The sequence below is a fragment of the Haliaeetus leucocephalus genome, unplaced genomic scaffold (assembly GCF_000737465.1).
Source record: "Haliaeetus leucocephalus isolate CR32 unplaced genomic scaffold, Haliaeetus_leucocephalus-4.0 Scaffold451, whole genome shotgun sequence".
Taxonomy (NCBI): domain Eukaryota; kingdom Metazoa; phylum Chordata; class Aves; order Accipitriformes; family Accipitridae; genus Haliaeetus; species Haliaeetus leucocephalus.
Genome location: NW_010972887.1, coordinates 7,869,085 through 7,892,923, shown reverse-complemented (window position 1 = coordinate 7,892,923; position 23,839 = coordinate 7,869,085). Strand labels below are relative to the sequence as shown.

General features: G+C 37.8%; 1 protein-coding gene across 1 annotated transcript in view; it reads right to left on the bottom strand.

Moving 5' to 3' along the window:
• Positions 1 to 3,355: 3,355 nt before the first annotated feature.
• Positions 3,356 to 23,839, bottom strand: part of ACVR2A (activin A receptor, type IIA) — a 65,804-nt gene continuing 45,320 nt past the window's right edge. The window contains exons 5-11 of the mRNA XM_010575196.1: positions 13,404 to 13,547; positions 11,978 to 12,121; positions 10,093 to 10,238; positions 8,943 to 9,057; positions 7,539 to 7,677; positions 4,936 to 5,066; positions 3,356 to 3,946 (exon numbers count right to left, since the gene is read on the bottom strand). Of these exons, the coding sequence (XP_010573498.1) occupies positions 3,752 to 3,946; positions 4,936 to 5,066; positions 7,539 to 7,677; positions 8,943 to 9,057; positions 10,093 to 10,238; positions 11,978 to 12,121; positions 13,404 to 13,547 (1,014 nt within the window). The 3' untranslated portion in view covers positions 3,356 to 3,751. The remainder of the gene's footprint in view (positions 3,947 to 4,935; positions 5,067 to 7,538; positions 7,678 to 8,942; positions 9,058 to 10,092; positions 10,239 to 11,977; positions 12,122 to 13,403; positions 13,548 to 23,839) is intronic.

Sequence of the window (23,839 nt, the reverse complement as noted above, 5' to 3'; positions counted from 1 at the left end):
TGCAGCTTGAGACTCGCTGCATCTGCAGGAACAGCCACACATCTCCTCACCCACAGCATTACAGTGCAAAAAAAGGCATATATGCAAGTTGTAGTAGTCACATTTTTTATTTTAACTTTTGGGGGGAATGGGGGAGAAAGAGTATACATTTTTATTTGTACAATATTTAACAATCACTTTGAGGGCGAGGGGGGGTTGGTTTGTTTCTAGTACTTGCAGAAAAACAGCAAGTACCCTCTGACAGTAGTACAACAACCTGTGCCCAAAACACTGACAAATACAAAGAGTAAAGTTAAAATAATTGCTTACCAAAATCTTGAGAGGTAACGAATAGTATATGGACTGAAACAGCATTAAAAAAATAAAATAAAATTAAAAAAAAAAGTACTGCTGGTTGAGTATCTGAGGTAAATGATGTTCCATCAAGGATGCTACTTGAATCATTTTGCCCATGAACGTACATTGCAGCTTTCTGCATTTTGTACCAAGTGTTCCTAATAAAAGTAAACGTATTAAAAAAGGTTAAAAAAAAAAAGGCTGGAAAAAGAACAAACCAGTAACCCTATTTATTCTGTCGAATGCTAATAGGAACAGGAAAAGTCTTATTACTGCCTGGTTACAATTCAGTTAGCACACCGAAAGTTGGTATTTGAAAACTACACTGACTTTTTAAAATCTCACCCAGAAGGTACCAAGTGGTGGGTTTCACTCCTCTGGGGTAGTTTCTAACTCCCCCCTCCCCCCCGCCACTGACAGCCCTAGTTCAACAACTCCGAGGCACCATCTCCACTCAGGAACACTACAGTGCATGCGGTTGCAAGCACGAAGTTGCACAGGACGCGATACAGAAACTTCTCACCCTCTAACACGATGTAAAAACATAAGGCAGGGGGTAAACCTCTGGCCAGGCCGAGAGCAAGCCTGTTTTCCAGTCCCCCGGCCGATCTGCTGTCATCTTTTCAGACGACTTCACCGAAAGTGAAGAGGGAGGGAGAGGCTGTTCCCGAGCCCCTGGAGCCCATGCCTGCGCACCGCATTGCTACAGGACGTAGAGGGACAACGCTCCCTGCCTGCTGGTAAATAATGCCAAAACATTTCCCCTAGCACTGATCTTACCGAATTCTTACACTTGCAAAGTGCTGCCGGCTCAGGCATCTGCTCAACTTGCGCGTTTAATGCTCTAGAAGCAAAACAAAAATACACATCAAAATGCCCTGCGAGAACAGTTGTATCAGAACAGCTCAGGGGATGTTACTTTTACCAATTAAAAAGCATTTTATACTATGAACATCCTTTTCACAGTGACACTAAATTACGCTGTTAAAAATCAGGAAACTCAGAGTAGTCCAATATTTAAACAATCAAGGACATCCAAAGGCAGTTTTAAAACATGAAGATAAGTTATCTCAGATTTCCTGATGCGAGGCTTAGCCAGTGCCCCTGCGCCATCCGCAACATGACACCTGTGAGCGACCCGCAAGAACCCGCAGCAGATGAAGTTTAAAGGACAAGACGCAGGTGATGCGCGCCTTACGACCAATTCTGCATCAGAGCTTGAGTAACAGATTATGAAAACATCTGTGTTTACTCCATTTTTGCTAGGAAAGGGGTTAAAACTCATTGGGAGCCCAGAGGTCTTCAGTAAAGTACAAATCGATTCTTACTTGTTCAGAACTCAGCGGCTATGTTCATGTCCTGCTGTGTGCCTAAAGCCCCGTCCCTGGATCAAAAACGGAAGGAAAAATGCAAGCGTCAACCAAAGAAGTGGCCACAACCCAGATTTCTTTCTTTTTACAGCCAACCTGAATGCCACCGCGCTGCACCCCATGACGACGCATTAGAGCGGGGTTCTTCTGGCTACCTGGACCCTTAGGCACGCAGCAGGTGACGAACGAACAGCCAGCCCTGGGTGGTCGCTGCGCCGCTGCGCCTTCCTTCCCCTCCCTGCCAAGAGCACGCTGACCTAGGTCTTGTTTAGCCGAAATGCCTCCTATTGTTCCCAGAGGTGAAGTTCCTGTACGGGTAAAACCCGGAGTAGCTCATGGCTGTACAGATCGATTTTTAAGATAACGTTCAGAGTCAGCTCCTAACTGCAACACTAAAAGCTTCTTTCGAAAGACGCTGAATGCACGGTGTAAAAACAAAACGACAGAATACGCAGCGTACTACTAGCTAGTGTCGGTTCTGTACTCTAGAGGTTTATAAAATTTATTTTACTTGGAAGTTTGTGTAAAGGATCAAATAAATGCAGTGAAACAGTACTTCTGTGAAGCACTTTGGCACCTATTGACCAGTCACTTGGAATATAAGGCATGACTTCCTAAACTCAAAAAGAATGTTGGAGTTGTGAAAGCAAGTTCAATGGTTTTCCTCATTTTTTTGTCAGTCTGTACTATGGACATTGGTATTCGTTACCTCTAAATAGTCATTGCGTATTTTAAGTCGTAAGCGTAACTGAATTATCCCTGAAATTTGTAAGCATTTATAATCTGAAATCTGTGGCTAGAATTTTTCGTATGATTCTAGGATAAACCTATGTATCACGGACATTACGTAGTACTCCGATAAGATGGCACCAAGCTTTACGTAGAGTGAAGTTGCAAATCTCAAAGCAGAGAGTAAGGAATTCGGGGTAACTGAGCTTCCTGAGGTGATCCTGAAACAGTGATACAGAACCCACTGCATACTGTTTAGTGAAACAGAACACACGCTAGGCAGACCTTTTCACAAACATAAATAGGAAAAAGACTTTTTAAAAAAAAGAACAAGAATTCAGAGCTTTCCAGTGTCATAGCTCACAGAAAATTACAAAAAGTCATGCTTAAGTTTTCAAATATTCCTCAGACACAGCAAACCTAAATAGTATTCCGTTAAATAAATGTATGAGAGATTCTGGGAAATGGAGGAAAGAGAAAAGCTTTAAACTAAAAGAGGAAGGGAAATTTTGTTTCAATAAACAGCACTTTTTTTTCTTTATACACAACAAGCTAGTACAAGAAAAGGCTAAAAACACTGCTTTAGGAATGGCCATTTACTGTTGGCATGAAGCATAGCTTACCCTTTTTTAAATAACACAGTGAATTTGAAATACATCATTTACAAAACATGGATCAATTTATTATTCAAATTTTGTTAGTGTTGTCAATCTCATAATTTAGCAGAGGTGGAACTGAGGTATACCTTGTTGAGGGAGGTTAAGTAATACTTGGAAGCCTCTTTGCTATATCCCACTCGATTACTTTTGTTTATGTACACTGAACAGCAGCACACTAAACATTCACAAGCTGTGTCATATTGGCATTACAATAGTCATTTTTATAAACAACAGCAAATGCAATAAAAACAAGTTACCCTTTTTTTAAATCTGAAATGAAATGTTTGATTTAAAAAAAATAACAGTAGTTCATTTAAGGAATTAGTCTCTTCTGACAGGTATTAAGAAATCTGATGTCAGTTTTTAAAACGCTTGATTAGCCAGTACAGGTCCATATTCTTCATTTAAGTTCCTTAACAGCACGTTACCCTTTCTCAGTCCCACGTCCTTCAGGTGTAAGGAGGGAATGCAAAAAGTCTCGTGGATCCGCGTTCCAGAGGAGGAAGGGGGAAATAAAGGAAAAACACCTCTTGATGATGTTCCAGAGAGACTTACCATTCTTTTCACACAGAAAACAGTAATGACGTAAGCAGTCCCCTTAGCTTTAGCAGCTCCAGTGAAGAGTCCTGGTGGTCAGTCACGTGACCAGTGCAACTATCATAGACTGGATTCTTTGGGAGGAAAGTCAACATTTGTCACCATCGTGACCACCGTCACGATGTCCTCTGTTGTTATAATGTTAGTTAGTTTTTGCATCTGAATAATCCGCTCTTCTACGCAACCCGCTGACAACCTGGCTTCTGCGTCGTGATCCCAGCACTCCTCTATCGTTTCACAAAGCATCGCCATTCCCTGCGAGCAAACAAAGCGAAGGAAGAAACAGCAGCATACACAGTCAGCAGCAAGTTTTGCCAAGGCGGGGTCACCTACCAAGTCTAATAGAAAATTGCATTTTAAGGTACACCTGCCAGATTTTAACCCTTCTGGCAAACAGGAAGCTATGCCGTATTTGTTTTGAAGCCTAGCGTGTCATACGGGGCCTTACATCCTATTTGATTAACAACAGCGAGCAAACCCTTTTCACTGTACTATGTTGTAGTCTGCTGGTAAAGTCGAGTCATCGTGGTATTTTAAAAGATCTCATGCTAGAAGAGGTTAAGTTCTTCAGCGATCAAATTAAACTTCAGTGAAACATCAAACAGCACAAAAAGGGATTTCTATCTGACAGCAGTTAACTTCTCTCCAAAGTAACACTGGGCTAATACAACAATACGCTAACTACAAGGAGCAGATGGTGACACACACTCGGTTTTCTTGCAGACAGACAGTGTCATCTATTGTTTCTAACAACCCATTTTTTAAAAAAAACAACAAACAAAAAAAACCCCAAACAAAACCCATGCTAGCAGTAAGCAGTGGCGTGACTGCAAGTCTGTAGCCATAAACCAGATCAGGAAAGCGTGCTGCTATTCCTCCTGAACTGATCCCAGAAATTTCTCATACGACACGCTTACCCCTATGTTGCTGTGTTCAGTTTGTAGCATTCCTGGAGTAAATGAAGACTATTGTTTCTTAAATATATTTTTAACATGCATTCAAAAGTAACTCTCAAGAATCTCTTCTTCCACCAAAAAAGTGAAAAAAAAAATTGCTCACTTTCAAATCACTCGAGACAGAGTATTTTAAGATTAAGAACACAGTAGTTCACAGTCCATTTAATTCTTACTAGAATTATTAAATTCTCCCTAAAAGACAGTATTATGAACACAACACAGGATTAACAAAATTTGAAATTCAAATCGTGACAGAACTTTGAAGAACTAGGTTGCATAACTACTTACAGAATGTTTTTGCCAACACTCTCTTAAAACGGGCCTCTTCTTTTTATGAACTACGACTTCCTGCATGTCTTCAAGGGAGGGATGCTGGCCAATTTCTTCTTCAAATGGCAACATGTACTCATCTACTGGGCCTAGAGATTAAAAAAAAAAAAAAGGTTAAACCACTGATTTTGCTTTAAAAAAGGGGGGGGTGGGGAATAAGGCTGGTATCTTAGGAATGTAGTCTGCAATCAGAATCTTAGGGAGCAGTTTACTTTCTGTTGCCATTAAAAGCCCATCCTGTGACAGGCTAGCAGCAAGCAGTGACTCAGATTTTAACGAGGCAGCAGTGGCATTTTGCGGAGCCGCAAGCCTTTGCTCTCCCGCGCCTGGCAGCCAGGCGCAGCTCCCGGCCCAGCTCCCTTTGCCTCTGAAAGCTTCGAGACACAAGGGCGGAGGGAGGCTCTCGGATCCACAGCTTCTCCCCCGCCGCCTCCAACAAATCGTGGCTTTGGTGAGAGAAATCCTCCTCCTCCTCCCAAGTTTGCCGGCTCTCTCGGTATCTGATTACCAAGCAGGCGCCTGATAGCCAGCCGTGAATGTTTTTAATACCGCATACGCTACAAGAGACGAGCCTGCCATGTGTTTCTTCCTCCGGTCCACCCAGCCCAGGACAAAAGCACTTATGTTAAAGGCTAAGCATGATATACGTCCTTAACAGAATCAGAAGGACAAGCTTTATATGCTGAACTATCAATTATATAATGATATGTTATTGTAACAGATGTTTTGTGCTCTCAGATCAAAAGTCTGAAAAAAGGAGGAAGGGGATGACAGAAGAACAGAACAGCGTGGTGCGGACGAGGCTGATGAGACTTAGCGAAACATACCAGTTACCTTCTGGAAGAAAAACAACCAAAAAAACCCAAACCAACCCCAAAACCCCACCAAACATTTGCAGAGAGAAAAACAGCAGCCCTGACTGCAGAGCTTCACAAAGCTGTGATTCAGAAAGGCTCCTTCCCTTCACTGATGTCTCCTTTACTTTCTGGAATAATAACCACACATGCCAGAGAGACCTACGACACACTTCTAGTAAGATTTAGGTACGTATGTTTTACAGTACACCGAGGCATGAAAAATCAATACAGCATGTGGGGCTGCCTCAGAGACTTGTGCAAGATTCTGTCGATCCTGTTAGTAAACAGCTTAACATTTTTAAAAGGGTAAAGTCTCCCTAGCGGCTTCTACTCGGCGAGTAACCTCTGAAGCAGAAAAGCACTGCTCGGAGCAGAAGAGCGCCGTGTGGCCACGCGCTGATCTACTGAGATCTCCAATACACCCGGGCTTTTTATACGGGTACCTGTCAGCTGCACTGGGCTCTCGTAGGAGAGCTTTATGACAAACAGCATCACCAGCCCAAGTGAGACCATCGTATTTACTTGGTTGAATTTAACTGCTTTAAGGACTGCCCTAAAAATGCAACTTTTCCACCAAACATGTTTGACCCTTGTCTTTTGACTTGGTTTTGATTAATGCGGGCTTATTCTAGGCACCCAAAAAAAAAAATCTCTATTTACCAAATTTAAAGAATACTGTTCATACTTGAAACAGGGTATCGTACATCTTTTCTTAAAAATTGGATCCAACAGTCTGCTTCATGAGAAAAGCCACTGTGAGGGACCCATAGCTAACAAAGTATCAGCTGCAGATTTCTCAGACGTTACTGTATTTTCAATCTCCAAGCTATTAACAATTAATTAGAAGTTCTGACATCTATATGAGCTGAACTAATGTTACATTAGCGGCCACAAAGAGCGGGTAGGGAGGCACTGAACTTCCATGGCACAGTCTCACTCTGGCACCTGTGGTTAAACCAGAAACGGAGACTTTTCTACATCTCATGGCAGACAGCGGACTTCCTGGTGCACTGAAGAGCAGCTCACCACGATTCAGGAAGGGCCAAGGCAGTATCCTGCATATGCTTTTGAGCAGTTAGAAAATCATTAACTGCATCAGTGCTCTTTGTAATAAAATACCTATGAAAATGCTTCATGTCTTTTAGCCTTGTATTCCTTTACTATATTGGGAACAGATCTCCGACACTAATAAGCGTCTACGCAGATCTTCCACAGGCAGCACTAAAAGACAGGTCATTGTCCAGATGCCTGGGTGTACAGCAGGAGACATCCATTTCTCAGCAGGTGTTGGTGGGATTTCTTTGTTATCAAGGTTAATCTAACCTGAGCTTTTGTTTATGAAAAGAAGCAGTACTTTAAGATAAATTGGTTGGCACCGAGACTGTCGGGCTGAACTCAGAATAAATCAAACGTATTAGGTTAGGAGTTCCAGAGAAATTCTCTCTCTTCCTTACCATGACCAGCAGAAGAAACGCAACAGGTGTCTGTGTATCAGAAAATTCTTACCTGGGATGCCAAATACTGAAGAGACTAAATTATAAAGTGACTACATGATGCTGGTGTTTCATTCATTTCCCCACAAGACTACCACCCTTTTTAAATTTTCTTACATACATGTAATCTACCTTCCAATTTCTTGCTTTAAATACACTTCTCACAAATTACATTAAATATTTCCATAGATCAAATATGTTATATGCTTACCATCCGAGGCAGTACAGCGTGATGCCAATTCCCAGAGGACTAATCCCATGGCATACATATCTATTCTCAAAAACGCATCCCTTTGGAAGTTTATAGCACCTTCTAGTACCTCAGGAGCCATATACCTTCGTGTACCAACCTTGAAAGACAGGAAAGCATACAATTTGTACACTAAGAATCAACATGACCACAACTACCGCTCTAGCTGGTGCCAATCATAACAATACTGTAGACCAGTACTATTTTTTGTCAAAGATTAAGAATAGCCATGGTTATCCTTGCTTAGGACTATATCTTGGAAGTTTCTTGTATTCTTATATCCAATAATAGGGAAGAGGAATTAGAAACAATCGTATAGACTGGGCCCTATAAAGGATACTTACCAAGCAGGAAAATCTGAATATATTTTAAAGTAAGACATTTGCATAACAAATCACCGTCATTCTTTATTTTATCTAGTTGAAGATGTCCGTGCTCATTGCAGGGGGGCTGGACTAGATGACCTTCAAAAGGTCCCTTCCAACCCAAACTATTCTATGATTCTACGGTTCTCTTCCAGATTACAGTAAGGCTACTCTTCTTATTTCTTCACATCATAAGGGTGTGAAACATGCTTATGTTTCTCCCCATGACAGGAGCAGTAATAAAAATACCAAAGGAAGACTAGCTACCAAAGTGCAATTTATACCAGGAAAGTTAAATGAAATCACTTGCACAAAACTGTCTATTAAATGAACACTTTGGGGATAGCCATTATTTTGACCACAGTCAATGATGAAATTATATCATCCAAATATATCAGAACTTATATGGTGTCCAAATAAGATCTACTCCGCTATTTAAACCTTCACAGGAATAGCTATGTTTCTCTTAAGCAGTGTTACTGAGGTTTTATAATCTTATTGTAAGGATTTTATTTTTGTTGCTCAACCATAAACTGTGAAGTTCTGCCTAAAATTAAATATATTTAGTTTTCCAGAAACTGTAATGCTCTAAGCTCAAGCTTGTTATTTTAAAAGTACATGGTACTAAAACAGTTCCCTGTTGCATGACAAGTGCTTGATTAGTACTGTTGTCATTTCAGGAAAGTGACTGTTGCTAGGTCAGAAAGGTAGAAACTGGCTGCCAGCATCATTCCTCCATTTCTGAACAGTACCTCAGAACAATTAATAAAATATGGCAAACCCACTCTTTCATGTCCAAATCCTCTAGTAAGAATGAAAATAAGGGGGGGAGAGAGGCCATATAATGAGATGGGGGGAGGCTATGATCTGTAATCTAAAGAATTCTTTAATTTTTAGCCTGTGAGAAGAAATTGCCACACTCCTTGAATGCCTAAACTATTGACTTCCATTCACATGCAGTTAACAGTTGTATCATTTATGTAAATAGATCAGTATTTACCTGTCCATGTGTATCCCCTGCAGACTTTCCAGCCTCAAACTTTAAAGCTAGACCGAAATCAGCAATACAAGCTGTGAGATTATTTTTCAGCAGCACATTCTTGCTTTTGATGTCCCTTTCAAGTTAAGGAAAAAAATTAAGAGATCTAGAACATGAAATACCATATACAGTTCTAAGGAAAAAGTAATATAATAAAAAAAAAAAGAACATTATAATATGAAAGGCAAGAAAATTATAAAGCAGCAGTCCATTTAAACAACAAAAGAATCATAATGAAACCTAAAAGTACACTTGCAGACCTTTATTCTTATAGAAATAGATGAGACAGCAAGTAGAACTGTCATTCTATGCTTAGTTTTAAAATACATACAGATTTATAAGTATCTATGTTACAGAACAGAATAAATATGCAGTTACTACATACTTCAATTACAACTACATTTTGTTTGTTAAAATAATAGGAAACAAAACACGTTGAAAAATGAATCTTGATTGTTTCTAACAAGGAGATACATGATTTCCTGCAGAAACAAAAGATAATGGACTCGATCCAAGGACTCCCATCTGTCCTGTGTGTACCTCTCCCCCTCCCCCATTTTACCATCAGTCAAGCAGTTTTGCTCATGAAATTCCAAATTCTGCAGAATCTGTACTTCTCTATATGCCTTTTATTTTGGTTTCCACTATCATTTCAGCTCCCTACTTCTATTAATAGCTTTCTATACTTAGCTCATTTAAAAAAAACAAAACAAAACAGCAATTACACTCAACAATAGGCATAACGCCACTTACAGTAAATGTTTCTGTCTGAGGGCATTCAATATTACTTAAAGTTATATGCATACATGTTTAAGTTGTTTCAAATAGCTATAATGCCAATTATTTCATATACTGCTGTGAGTACTTAAATAATTAACTGTATAAAACCTAATAATTTATGACATTAATCACAATCACCACACCAAGTTCTATAAAGCATTAGCTAGATTTTTGCTTAGGCTGAGCAGATTTTTCTTACGAGGCTCTCGATAATTCTGGAAGGAAGACATAGAGTAAGTATTTGAATACTTCCTATTTATCCACGTTTCATATCCTTTAGCTCAAAGTTAAATACTAACAGTCACCTGAAAATATTTTAAATATACTATACCTATGTGAGATGGCAGGTTTATGTCCATCTTTTAGCCCTGGTATATCCTCGTGAAGATAAGCCAAGCCTCTAGCCATAGTTTGAGCGATGTGACATAGCTCATTCCAAGAAACCACGTTAGCCTTGAGAAAGTCTGTTAATGAACCCTGCACAGCAAAAAAGAAAACCAATTACAAGATCAATTTCATTCTCACCTGATCATAAAGAAAACTTCTAGATGGCCTCCATCATTAAAGAACACAATATGCCTGCCTGCCTTTCTCTGTTTTCGATAGACCAGGTAATTACACACACATACACAAACAACTGCTAGTTTAAACAACAAAAATTACCCTTTGCATCATCTCTAGTCCTTGAATAGAATCAAGATGCATCTACGCATCACCTCAACAAGCAAAAAGCGCAATGAACAAGTTCAGTGGCACACGTGACAATGAACTGCGCTTAACTGTCAGTGTCAGAAACGAGAGCCAGACTTAAGATATTTAAATTCCTTATAAAGACAACCCTGCTCTTACAAGCGTGATTTATAATGTTCCAGGCACAGGAAATTACAAGTTAGATTCACCTTCAAGAATCTTGCCAAACTCTGTATGACCATTCTGTAGGACCTTTAATGGAGTGTCTGTCTTTTCTTATGGACCAACAACCGCAAACTCCAGTTTCACAACATAGTTTCAGAGTGAAATACACACTCTGAGTAAATGTAACAAGATAAAGTAAAAATCATTCAACATAAAGCTCTTCAAACTCACTTCTATAGCCCACTCTATACACACATTTTCATGGATTTACATATTATCCAGTTTGTGAGATGTCAGTGTCACATGTTGCAGTGTGAAAAGCCAATACAAAGGGAAAAATGAACAAAGAGCTGTCAAAGTGTAGAGGCTACACTTTAAAAATTAAATAGAAAATTCATATTTTCCAGAGTCATCTCAGATGCCATCTTTCCAACAGTAACAAGATTTTTAAAACTCTTAGACAAAAGAAACAAACAAAAAAAATGGCAATAACCTTTCAGAAAGGCAAATTAGTTTGATATTATCTACTTGATCGTGAAGATCTGTCAAAAATTTCAAATAACTGGATAGTTTTAGTCTTCTAAATTATTAAAGCAGAGGCGTAAGTGGGACAAAAATGCCAGAATAAAGAATGTAACTTTCAATACTAGAAATATGATCTATGACCTAATCTTAATGCATTAGCATGTCCATATTATACAGATTTATATTTTCTCAAATCTGCTACAGGTAACATGTTCCTAATACCTCTTTGCCTGTGCCAGTGCTAAATTTAAGTTTGGGTTGTTGTTTGGTTTGGGAGTTTTTTTCCCCCCCTCTTTGTACTTACATCTCTGTGACAGTTACATGCATTAAAAAAAAAAAAAAAAAAATCTAAGTGGATAAAACAGAACAGTGAACATATGCTTAATTACATATATTTATGTTTCTTATTGTGGTTATCACAATACAAGTGATATGTATTACTTCATTCTTATAGACTCAAATCAACTAACAAAAGTAAAACAAAAATAAAACACCACCATCTCTGCAAGATGGAGTTTGTTTAATTTAGGCAGGTTTAAATGGGGGGATATTCAAAAATACATATTCTAAAAAGCAAACAAGTAGAATGTATTTTTGTTTGTTTTCTAAAACAAGTCCTCCATTAAGTAAAGACTGATGACAACTTTCTCAGCTGGCTGAAAATAAATTTAAATAAATTCATATCCAATGAAAAGAGACAAGCTAAGATTAAGCAAAAACTATTTTGAATTTTATTTCTTAACTGTCTCAAGTTCACATTTGTGACAAATTTCTAAGGCTGTTCTTCCTCTGTCATAACCATAAAAAAAAGAAACTACATTGAGAACTAAACATACCTTTTCATGAAATGCTGTAATTAACCAGAGATCGACATCAATGCTAGTGCCTCGTTTCTCTGCACCAATGAACTGCAAGATATTGTCATGCTTCATTCCAGGTAAACTGTAAATTTCATATTCATTCTGCCATGACTGTTTGTCCTTTAAACAGAAGAACACATCAAACCAAGTTAATACCATAATAATGAGAATAAGAGGTACTTTCCCCGAGAGAAGTTTCCTCCTACAAACCACCATGCATCTGTAAATGATCTGTCAAAATTTCTAAAACCTTTTTTTTTTTTTTTTCCAAAACAGGATTTACTACCTAAAGGAAAGAAAGCATAGTGTATGCTATTAACATTGAGGCTCATTATTTAAAAATTACAAATGTTTAGACTAATACCAATATTTGTGCTACAAACTACTGACCTAACATACACAAAAATATGAAAAACTGTCTTTCTTCACATATATTATTTCACTATATTCACATATAGTGGAAAATTGTCTGAGAAACTTAAATGTGTTGTAAACAAACATCAACTGTTGAAAACAACCTCAACTATCACAGATACAAACCACGGAAACCCAGAAGGCTGTAGATTAGGATTGGAGTCTACATAATGCAAATCATTACAATTGCTTTAGTCTTAAAAGCATGGTTCAATTTTTGTATTTCCGGAATCTACAAGAACCCCATAAAGAATCAGAAATAGGTTTTTGTGAATTAAAAATAATGAACAGAGTGTCAGATTTAATTTAAGTTGTGCTGATGGCTGAAACCAGCATAAATACATGCTATTTCTCCTAGAAGAATAAGAACCTGCAAATGTATTTATTCAGCAAGTCACCACTTGGTTCATCAGCAGAACGCACAAGCACATTTCTTCACCTCAAGTAGCAGTGGGTGTTTTTAATTAATGTAAAATCTATCCAGTATTATTGTGTATAATCACTTTGTATTCTTTAACTAGACTAGATCTTAAAATTATGAGCACAATCTATTCTAAAACGTGGCTTTCAGAGAGTACTTGCTGGGAAATAAATACTATTTCACTTAATTGAGGCATGTTTAATTGGAACAATCGCCTTATAGGTTTGCATTTCAGGACATATCTTCTAAGTACAATTTAATTTGAAATATCTTGATCGAGACGTGTCAGAGCTGCTTAAAACTATTCACACCGAATACGTATTTTTATGACTAGAAACATACAAATTTCACAGAGTTTATGTTTCAAAAACATGTTTGCTGCATTAAAATACTTATTTTAATTCAATAAAACTCCACCTGCACATTTTTCAGCTCCAGAAATTTCTATCTAGATTTCCAGTATACACTGAAAATTCTCTAAAACAAAAGCCTCTTATTGTGACTAGAAAAGCTGGTTTAACACTACAATATTACAAGCTACACAGGACACTAAGAACTTCTGCTTACCTGAATAGGGAATATTTTGACCGCAACATACTCATTTAGCAGTTGAGCTTTCCATACACAACCAAATCTTCCTCTAGCTTTGATCTCTAGTAACTGTAATGGCTTCAAACCCATCAACGGTGAAGGTGGTGGTGGTCCAGGATCCTGAAATCAGGTTAAAATCATTAATTAATTTCGCTATTATATGTGCTATCTATGATGACGGCACTAGAAATAAAGACTTTGTAAACTGCAAAAGACTTGTATCACATACCCAACCCCCCTTGCAACAAATTCCCCCAAACAAACCAGAAACAAAACAGCAACCCTTCTCCGCAGGAAAGAAATGAGATTGTAAAACATGCTCAGAATTAATGTGCAAGCGACAGCGTAACAACAGTTACAGTATAAATCTGTCTAACCAGGTGTAAAAGCACAGCAGAAATTAAGGAATAAAGATAATCAAGCTTTACTTGTTACTTTTTTTTTTTTTAAGAGAGAGAACTAAAATCAGCACCTTTGATATATTTATTGGGGTTTTTTTGACACAGGTGTGACCTGTTTAATCGTTTAGTTCCACAGCCTGGGGACTTGACTCTACACAGCCACAAAGTCCATCCATCTCCATGGGACTGACGCTGCATCCCCTCAGCCGGGAAGCAGAAGACACCTACGTCAGCAGTGTGGTTGGGGGCAGCGGTGCAGAGCCGAAGTGAACCCCCTCACCCTCGCCACGTACCGGTTCAGTTCTCACAAGCCACTGAGCTGGTACCAGCACACCGATACTTCAACAACTCCACCGCTTACTGCGCACGTAAGGTTGCAAACCAGTACGTAGGCACGCCATGCCGCTACAAGGTCTTCCGGTACCTAACTTTTTTTTTTTTTCATTCAGAAACCACCGAACCACATGCACCGTGCAGACATTTGGCACAGGAAACCAAACATCACCGTCTCCGCAGTCAGCCACCCCAGCCGCACGAATGGCGGTGCGAGGAACCACAGCACCGATGCTTCAACCTACTGATCCACTTCTACTGCTCCCAACGTTTGCTAACGTGGAGAGCCAATATGTTACTGAAATGCAAGTACTTGGCTGTAGCCTAGACACAGAACTGGAATTAAATTTAAGATTAAATTAAATTAAATTTATCTTGTCGTATCTTACTGTATTTGTACTTCACTGAGGGGCCAGCCCAACAATTCCTTTTCAAGTAAGCACAAGCTGGGAAGTACAATTGCAAGTTTGATAGAGCTTCCATACAGCTATCCATATAATCACCAATCTTACTAGAGATTTGAACAATCTCCCTTTCTGGGGAAGAAAATGGGACAGCTTATTGAGTATCTTGTTTTTTATAGTTTACATATCCCTTACATATTCTGTATCATCCACATCATCTGAACATAACAAGCAGATTTTCAACTTTACTGCCAAAGATGTGCTTCTTTCTGGGCTGTCCTTTCCTCTCCAGTCTACCACGTTAGATTAGCTTGTACCTATGTAAGCTTCTTCCCTACCATGAACAAATCCATCAGACCCATTTACATATGCCTCTGCATCAAAGAATATCGCCCTACGCACAGAACCGGAGAAACAAGATCTCTTCTGTCTGATCCCTGTTTTCTGCAGGAAAATAAGTCAAGTTCTGCTCTGTAGTGGTCACTAAGCAGAATTACCAATACTGTCACCACGAGATACAGCTCCACCTTCCTTCCACACAGACCCGTATCTGTTTAAACCACAACTTGTTCCTCAGTCCAAATCACTACAGAGCACGGCAAATGTCAATCCATGCCAGCAGTGACAGCGTGGGGGCAGGCTGCTAGACCACAGATGGAAGAGGGTGAACGGCTACTTGCCACGCAGGTCTGCGGAGACCACAAAATTATACCACAAGTCTCAACATTACATACGAAAGAAACAAACATGCAAATGAAAATTAGGTATCACTTAAATTATATCCATGCTGCAGAATACAACGAAAAAACCCCTGAAGTCTACTATTCAAAAAACCCTCCAAAACATGGCTTCTCCATTTTTTTCCAGTCACAGCTGTAATGCTGTTTTAAAGAGAAAGAATGAAAAACACTGGAGTAGCTGCTTCTGCAAAACAAATGAGAGTACTCAATAGTTAAGTATTTGAGCACTTTGGTTAGCAACATAAAAGTCTTGTGCATGTTAAAGACATTTTCTGAACAAGTGTGGGTTTAAGTATACTTTACTATTATTGTGAGAATGGATACAAGCGCTTCTGTATCCAACACAAATTTTGAGTAGTTTAAGCGCAGGAACACATAACCATTCCCTTATTTCTTATTAAGCAACAAATACATCCTTCGAAAAGAACAAGTATCATAGAGAGACAGATTTATAGCAGTTGAAAGAAACTTTAACCCAATTCCACAAATTAATAACTGTAAAAAAAATTATTCGAATTAGAGACACATTATAATACTATCCTCAAAGAAGTACGAAATCCTTTCGCAAATATGACAGCGACAGATGCTTAAAGTTATTAAATCAAAATTGCTGGGTTTAAACTGGACAAACAACAATACAGAAAATGAAGTTTAAGAGTTAAGTTTTCCCTCCTGTGCTGCCTTTCATTCAATGCCAAAGCCCTTTATGAATATTCCAGGCACAAGGGAAATCACTGTCCTCAATTTGTAATAGTTAGTTACAAACGAAACTAGAAAAAAGATGCCCAAATTCACTCATAAAAGCCTACTTTAACTTGTAAAAAAACTCTGTTATTTTTAAGAATCCTGAGCACTGTGTAGCATCTGGGGATTTACAATCAGTTAATTCAACAATTTTTTAAAGTTTTGAAACTGGCGACTTGCCTAAATTAAGAGAACGATTTGTGGGAAGTAAACCCAAATCTCACTTTGCTTTAGCAGCTAGAAGAACTAACTCCCCTTCCTTTCCATACCCTCCACCCAGAAAATCTGCTGGTATTTTGAAGCATGCTATGTAAATTTTTCCTCAACCGTCAAGCAAAATCTTCTCAAAGATTTGATGAAAAAAATTACAGCATCTATCACATGAGAGAAAGCAGTAACTCCTTAGTGAAAACTGGCCAGCAAAACCTGGTGCTTCTTACTTTCACGTTAGGCTACAATACTTTTCATATACCTGAATTTCGTATTTCCTAGAAAATCGTGGCATTTCAAAATATTCTCCCACTGCCTTATATAGCAACCTCCTGTGGTTCCCTGCACATTTCCCTTTCGTGTTGAAGCATTTCTATGAAGTCAAAACTTCCGGCGTGCTTATGAAGAAGCAACACACCCACACACACAAATCAAAACAAATCCTGACTTAAATTGGAAAGTATAATTGCCTTCTGTTAACGTAACTAAAAAGAATAGTTTTCCAGTTTTTTTTCTTATTTTTTTCTAAACAACTTTGTTAAAGACAACAGGCATTTACTCTAAAAACTGCAGGTACTATTTTTATACAGAACCATTTCTTGACAATGTTTTCAACTTGCTCTACTTCTAAGCAAAAATGTTTAACATGCCACAGGCATAATTATTTTTGTATGGCTTTTTAAAATCATCTCTGTGGCGCCAAGGATGATGATATAATGTGAGTAAAGATATAATGTGGATATATTAGTCTAACAGCTTGCCACAGCTGTCAAAAAATAAGGGCCCAGTTTCCCATTCCCAAGCTTTCCCTGTCCCTTCCCTCGGGCTGATTCTGGTGCTTGTTTGACCACACAGCAAATCAAGGCAATACACGAGATTGCCAGAAAGCCTTTATTTATTTATTTATTTATTTTAAAAATCAGGCTAGTTTTCTGATAGTTTAGCAAATTGAATCAGTTTGCAACAAGGTCCCGGTTAACACAAAAAGCACTGCAAGGCAGAGGGGAAGCAGGGCACTCTTTTGGGAGCCGCGAGCCACTGGCCCATGTAACTTCATCCCAAGTGCTCCACCATCTCAAAGACACGCTCTGTCCTAACCCCGGGGCAATTAGCAGAGCCAGCAGGAACACTCCTGCTGCACAATGATCTACTGCCAGATAAAAAGCAGAAGCAGCTACATTGGCAGAAAGTACTTGAACTGGCTGGGTCATACGATGCATAGTACTCAAGACAACTAGGCTTTACTCTTCCCATAGCTCAAAGCCACTGATCATTAAACCCCTAAGTCTGGGTTGTATGGTGATCTCAAAACGATGGACATCTCGTTATGGTGTACACTGTAAGGTTTTTAAATCTCAAACAGGGCTTTTTGGTTCTGATTTTTATAGCTGGGAGTTGCAGTCAGCTGTCAGGTAGTACATATTAGTCATACTGGAAAAAGAACAGAAGGAAAAATATTCATTGAAGAATGGTAACTTCCAGAAATAGGTTTCCCTAAGTGTCTTCAAGAATGGTTCTCAAGATCCAAGAGAAGCTTAACAAACATGGAACTACAAATCTATTAAAAATATGATCAACTGAATAGATTGTTTAAAGACCTGCCCCAACACAGTCTGTCAGCACTTGAGTTTATCTCCAGTCATGTCTCTCATATGGCAACTGAATCAGGTGATTCATCACGTACAACAAAGGGAAAAAAAGGCCAATTATCCAAATGGGATTGTACATAGACGCATTTATCCTTCCTGACTCCAAAATATAAACAAATTCTCAAACTTCCAGAGCACACACAAGTTTTCTTTGTTAAATGGGGCAGTATTTCCCCTTGGTTACGTTTATTCTACAGGTAACATTGTGAATATGGTTGAAAAGTTCTCATTGAAAGAGTCTGGTGACGATCTTGGTTGTTTCCTCCTTTTCTAGTTTGGGACTGGCTCATTTTCAACCAGATCATCTGTAAAGTTAGGATCCAAATACAGTAAAAGGAGTCGGAATTCTTAAATTTTGTAATTATTCTACAATTGACTCTGATTTGTATCAAACTACATTTCTTTTAAACAGTGACAATTTTTCTCTTCTTCATCCCACAAAATCCTCTATTTTACCATACATTGCAGACATATTCCCCACAGTAATATAAACAAAGTATTTCCTTGTAGACAGGATACTTCTTCTTCCCTAACTGAAATTACAGCATTTGAAGCAAAACAGTAATACAAATAGAAGGAACTCTGATAACTCTTTTCAGATGCAAGATATTCAGGAAAATATTTAAATAGCACCATTATATTTTCTTCTAAATTACATTTACAAGACATTTCAGCTATTAATTAGAGACCTATAGAAACAATGGAAATTGAGCATGTTACAACACAAACCTTGACTTTTTCCATATTCAATTTAAAAACCTAGCAATAATAACCAAGTTTCTGAATTAACACTTTTCAGTTACTTGTAGTTTCACATGCAGTATCAGTAATTTAATAAAAGTAAAAGTAACTTCTGGCCAGTGAAAAAGTCGAAGTAGAGACTTAATAGTGAAAGAATTTTTTTCTTCAGGCAATCTATTTCTCCAAGCTCCTGAATGACACAAAAAACCATCACATCACCCAGAATCACAAGATGAAGACCACACACCTCAAACAGTTACCAGCAGTTTACTGGTGGGAGATGACAACAGGTACGCAAAGCCCGGACAGAAGTGGCCAGGACATGTCATTTACTTCCACGGCAACCCACCAGAGCGAGACTGGCAGTCCCTGCTGGCTGGACTGCTCCCACAGCCCAAAACTCAGGTCACCAGCAAATGCTGTACTGGCAGAGCCCTTACCACTGCTCATACAACGCGGCACTAGGGTGGAAGTGACATAAACCAGCTAGTCTGTAGTTGAAGAACCACAAACTGATTACACCTGGTGTATTTCATTATCAGTCCCTGCAGACATTTAACTCAAAAGCCTGAGAAGCTGTAGTGAATTAAAAAAAAAAAGAAACAAAACTATCAACAGCAGACTAAATCTGTATTTTTAAACTTTGCATGCTTACAAATTTCTTGTCCAAAATACTGAAAAAAATGTAATTCATATGAAAACAACTTCTTACACGTCCACAGAAAGTTCCATAACCATGAACAAACATCAATGCATCTTACCTCAATCATTATATGAAAGGCGTGCTTGTAGAGAGGGGAAAAAACACAGGCAAAAGAAATTACTATTTATACCAAGAATGGGATGAAAAAAACAGCTTATAAGAAAAGAGATAAAATCAATTGTTTGTGAAGTAACAACAAAAATATTCATGGAGATAGCAATACTTTCTTGTACTAATAACAGATCATTTAAAATAAAATTTAAAAAAATCCATCATTGATATGTCAGCAAAGAAAAATGGGCAAAAAAAAGATTATTATACAGACCATCACCTGAATTGATCTTATTATTGAAACCAGAACTGTCCATTGTAGGTGTATAAACACTCATGTTACTACAAAACAGTATATAAACACATGCAGAAAATTAAACATACAAACAGAAGTTATGCTCACAACTGTACAGTAGAGGGCAGTGTTGTATTTTTTAAAATTCGTTGCAATTAGTAGCTAGCTGTGGAAAATAAAAACTTTTTAATGTCTAAGTTACAGCTAAACCTTATAAAGAAAGGTCATCATATATTAGGTCTATATTACTAAATTTAATCAATAAATCTGGCATGCTAGAGGTGTAACTAGAACAAGTGAACTTGAAAACACTATATCCAGCATATATAAAGGGAAATTACAATACTAACGATTCTTTCAAACAAGTCACGAGTTTACAGCCTGTGGAATGAAATCCATTATAAAAATCTAAGTCCCAGAGCACTGTTACCAAAACTTAAAAACACATTTTAATGATACACGCTTGTTTCTGCTACTTTCATCTCTTTTTTTATTGAACAATCTCATCACCCCTCAAGCAGAGAAGCGCTGAAACACCTTCGTTCCTCCTCCTGTACTTTTGCCTCAACCATTTTCTTTGTCCTTTATAATTTGATCAGATAGATGTTGCAAGAGCATGAAATTCAAACACTTGAAGTATTCACCTGCCACGTAACAGCAATCATCCTTTTCTTCACCCTTTGTCTTCACATTCTTAGGATGCTACAGAGCATACAGCCAACAAGAGGCTTTTCTCTGCGCTTGAGAACTGCCTAGCACACAGTTCGCATTATCTAAATAATTAATAATAGAAGGACTGAAGTATTTCTTGAAGGCTAGATTAGTTGGGAGTCAGATTTATAAATACTGTAATAGAGGTTGCTGCCACTGACAGAGCACTAAAGAACACTGGAGCCCAACAGGATCACTCCTCCTCTCGCCATCAGTCAGCAGACCACTGGAGATGAGGGTAATACCCACACCAAGAGTCTGAAGCAGATTCTTACAGGACCTGTACAGCCTGCAAATATTTTGGGGCACTTCAGAAGGGGAAAAAAAAAACCCTACATGAAACAAAAAACCCAAACCCTTAAAGTGGTTTTCAGAGCAGCCGATCATCTTAACCTTCAAATCTCTGTGAAGCTGGTGGTTCCAGTAGAATGGCAGCTATTCCATGTACACTGAGAAAAACTTAAAAGCAAGATTCTGCAGCACAGATGACAAAAACTACGAGCACAGTTACTTAAAGAAGTTCCTCCTTCAAGCCCCCCATATTCTTTTGCCAGAAGCAGCAGCCAAGCAAAATAAAAGTATTACTCAATCTGTGAATTTGATAGGGAATGGCTACTGAACAGAGTAATATAAATATCTCTGTGTACTCATATTTCTCCTAACTCAAGTAGTCAAAGAACAAACAATAACTGCTAAAAAAAAAAAAAAGCATTGCTTATATGAAATAGTTATTCAACAAACGTCTTTCCTATGGCTGTAAAAAAAATTTATTAGTCCTTTTTTCCAGGCCTATTTGCTATTAAAATTCTCCAGCTCCTGAAAATTATGTAAATTCCTCAGAAATAAGGAAAAAGATATATGAATGCAACCTTTTTGCTCTTACCATAATGAGAAACAGCAAACATGAAACTGAGAAATAAAGAGTCCTCTCCCAAGCCTCTCACTGCTTTCTTAAGGGGATCAACTTCCCCCAAACACTAATAAATTAGACACGCATGAAAATTTTCAAAGAGAGATTTACGCACATCATAGACCTTCTAATTTTAAAATCATTGTCCTTCCCTTCAGACTACAGACCACCACCTCAGACTTTTCATTAGAAATGCAAGCATTACCAGTTTAAGCGGTATCAGACTATTACAGAAATGCAAATACGTGCTTTATTATGTCAGGAATTAACACAACTGTTATAAATAAAAATTGGGACCAATTACCCTCCTCCCCCCCAAATAGCTATCATCTATACAAATACTCATAAACACACTAACTTCCTATTTATACTTCCTGAAAGTACTTCTAAAGGTTTTATCAGGGATTAGGGAAGTGATTGCAATATTTGTAACCAATTAGACCAAAAAAAACCCAATCAGTGTGGTCTTTTCCAAAATCTGCGCTATCCACAACCATATTCTAAACTTCAAACATGTCACAAAGATCTTTATAAACATGGTGTTAAAATAAATGCAGATTATTGTGTTATAAATTCATTGCACTGATTCCTTCATTTGTTCCTAACTAGTGCCCTCAATATGACATCTGTATTCACCCACAGTCCCTCAACCTCTTCAGAGAATGTAAGGTAAAATTAATTACTTTTTTTATACCTTAGGAAATGTGTAATTCTCATCCACTTAGTGATATAAAAGATTACCTGAAAGATGTCAATCTAAAGCATTTAGGACAGCACATCTGAGGATATGCAGCAAACTGGACTTTATTATGGAAAACAATTAAAAAGCTCCTGAAGGTTGTAGTACCCAATTGCAGACTTCAGAGATCAGTATTTCAGCCTTCCTATGATTGTTCCAAAGCACTCTCTAAGACTATAATCTAAATGTGGTCTTGATAATATAAAATATTTTGAATATTACTGTTTACAATGAATGAACAACAGAGAGAAATTCTTCAAGGTAAATTAAATACAGTGCTGTAAAAGCCTTCAGTGTCTTGTCAGTTGTTAAAAGTGTATATGCCAAGTCAACATTTACGAGAATATAACACAAACTACTGCCTACATCCAGTCTTATCAGACACATGCACATCTTCTTGCACCAGCCTCTCGGACCCACTCTGTAGAGGCCTACTCCTAAAATTAAACCTACTTTTTAATAAGCCAAGAATAAGGTACAGCATTGAAAGTGTAGTTTGTAAGACAGCACTCTGTTTGAATCAATGCTTCAAGTTTGCTATACAAATACATTTGAGGCTTTTTAAAATTTTAATTGTACTTTAATTATAAAGTTGCCTTTAGGCTGCCATTCAGGAGAAAGTACCATAAGTCTGGATTTGTATTTTTCTTACCTCTTGAAGATTTAAAATACATCTGCATTTATGGCTTATTTAAATGCAGATAGCTCATTCTGAAAGCAAGTTGAGAATTCAGGAAAGTACTTTTGTAAATTTTTTTTTTAAAAGCTATCAAGATTTAGAACCAAACTTCTAGATGTCTGGTTGTATACTGAGCATTGAAAAAGCATGCATCACTATGTACTTGGTTTCCAATTATCTGTCATACAAATTCTTCCCTCTGTTAAAGATCTTAAGGAACTACTTGTATTGTAATAGCCCATGAATTCTAAAAAAAAAAAAACCCTACCCCCCCAAAAACCCCCAAACCAAAACCCACACAGTTACAAGCTATTTACCTACTACACATTAAGGACTCCTTATCTATAATAACTTTCCTACTGCATTCTCACAGTATCCCAATATTTGTGTTTGGTTTGGTTTTTTTTTCCTTTAAACAACCATATCCTGGTTGTGCCTCACAGTTCCACAATCAAAGGATAACACCAGATCTTTCTCCTGTGTCATTCCAGCTATTGATTGGAATCAATTCTAAAAGAAATTCTTACTACTTCTGAAGATATGAAATGCAGTATTAGAGAATGTGAAATCATGCACACATCTAGCAGTCCAAGTCTTGAGATCATTCAGCTACTCTTTTTTAATACCAACATTGCCACTCATTGTATGTTAATCATTCATTAACCACTGATATGTACTCTTTCCTAGCTAGCCACAAGCTCAAACTCAGTCTTTATTTTTTTTTCATTCTTCCTCTTTCTGAGCTCCAGCTTTTCTCCGTTGATCTCTTTTCCCATTTCATATAAGCACGTAGCTTCTCCTCCATATATTTTTCAAGTAGCTATTAATCTTCCTACGTTTGGAATAAGTCCTTGTAAAAACACCTCTCCCTTTCTTATTCTTCATTTTTCAAGTGTTATAAACTTTCTATTAAAATACCTATAACAACAAGAAAAAAAATGGGGCTGGAACATAAAAGCTGGAAAAAATCTGAACACTTGATTTAATTTCTTCATTCTTCTTCAGCAGCAAACTGTGATTTTCCTAGTGTGGCAGAGGGATATAGGTTATCTCAGAAATTTTAAGTGCACCAGGTAGATTATTTGATATGTTAAAAGGTAAT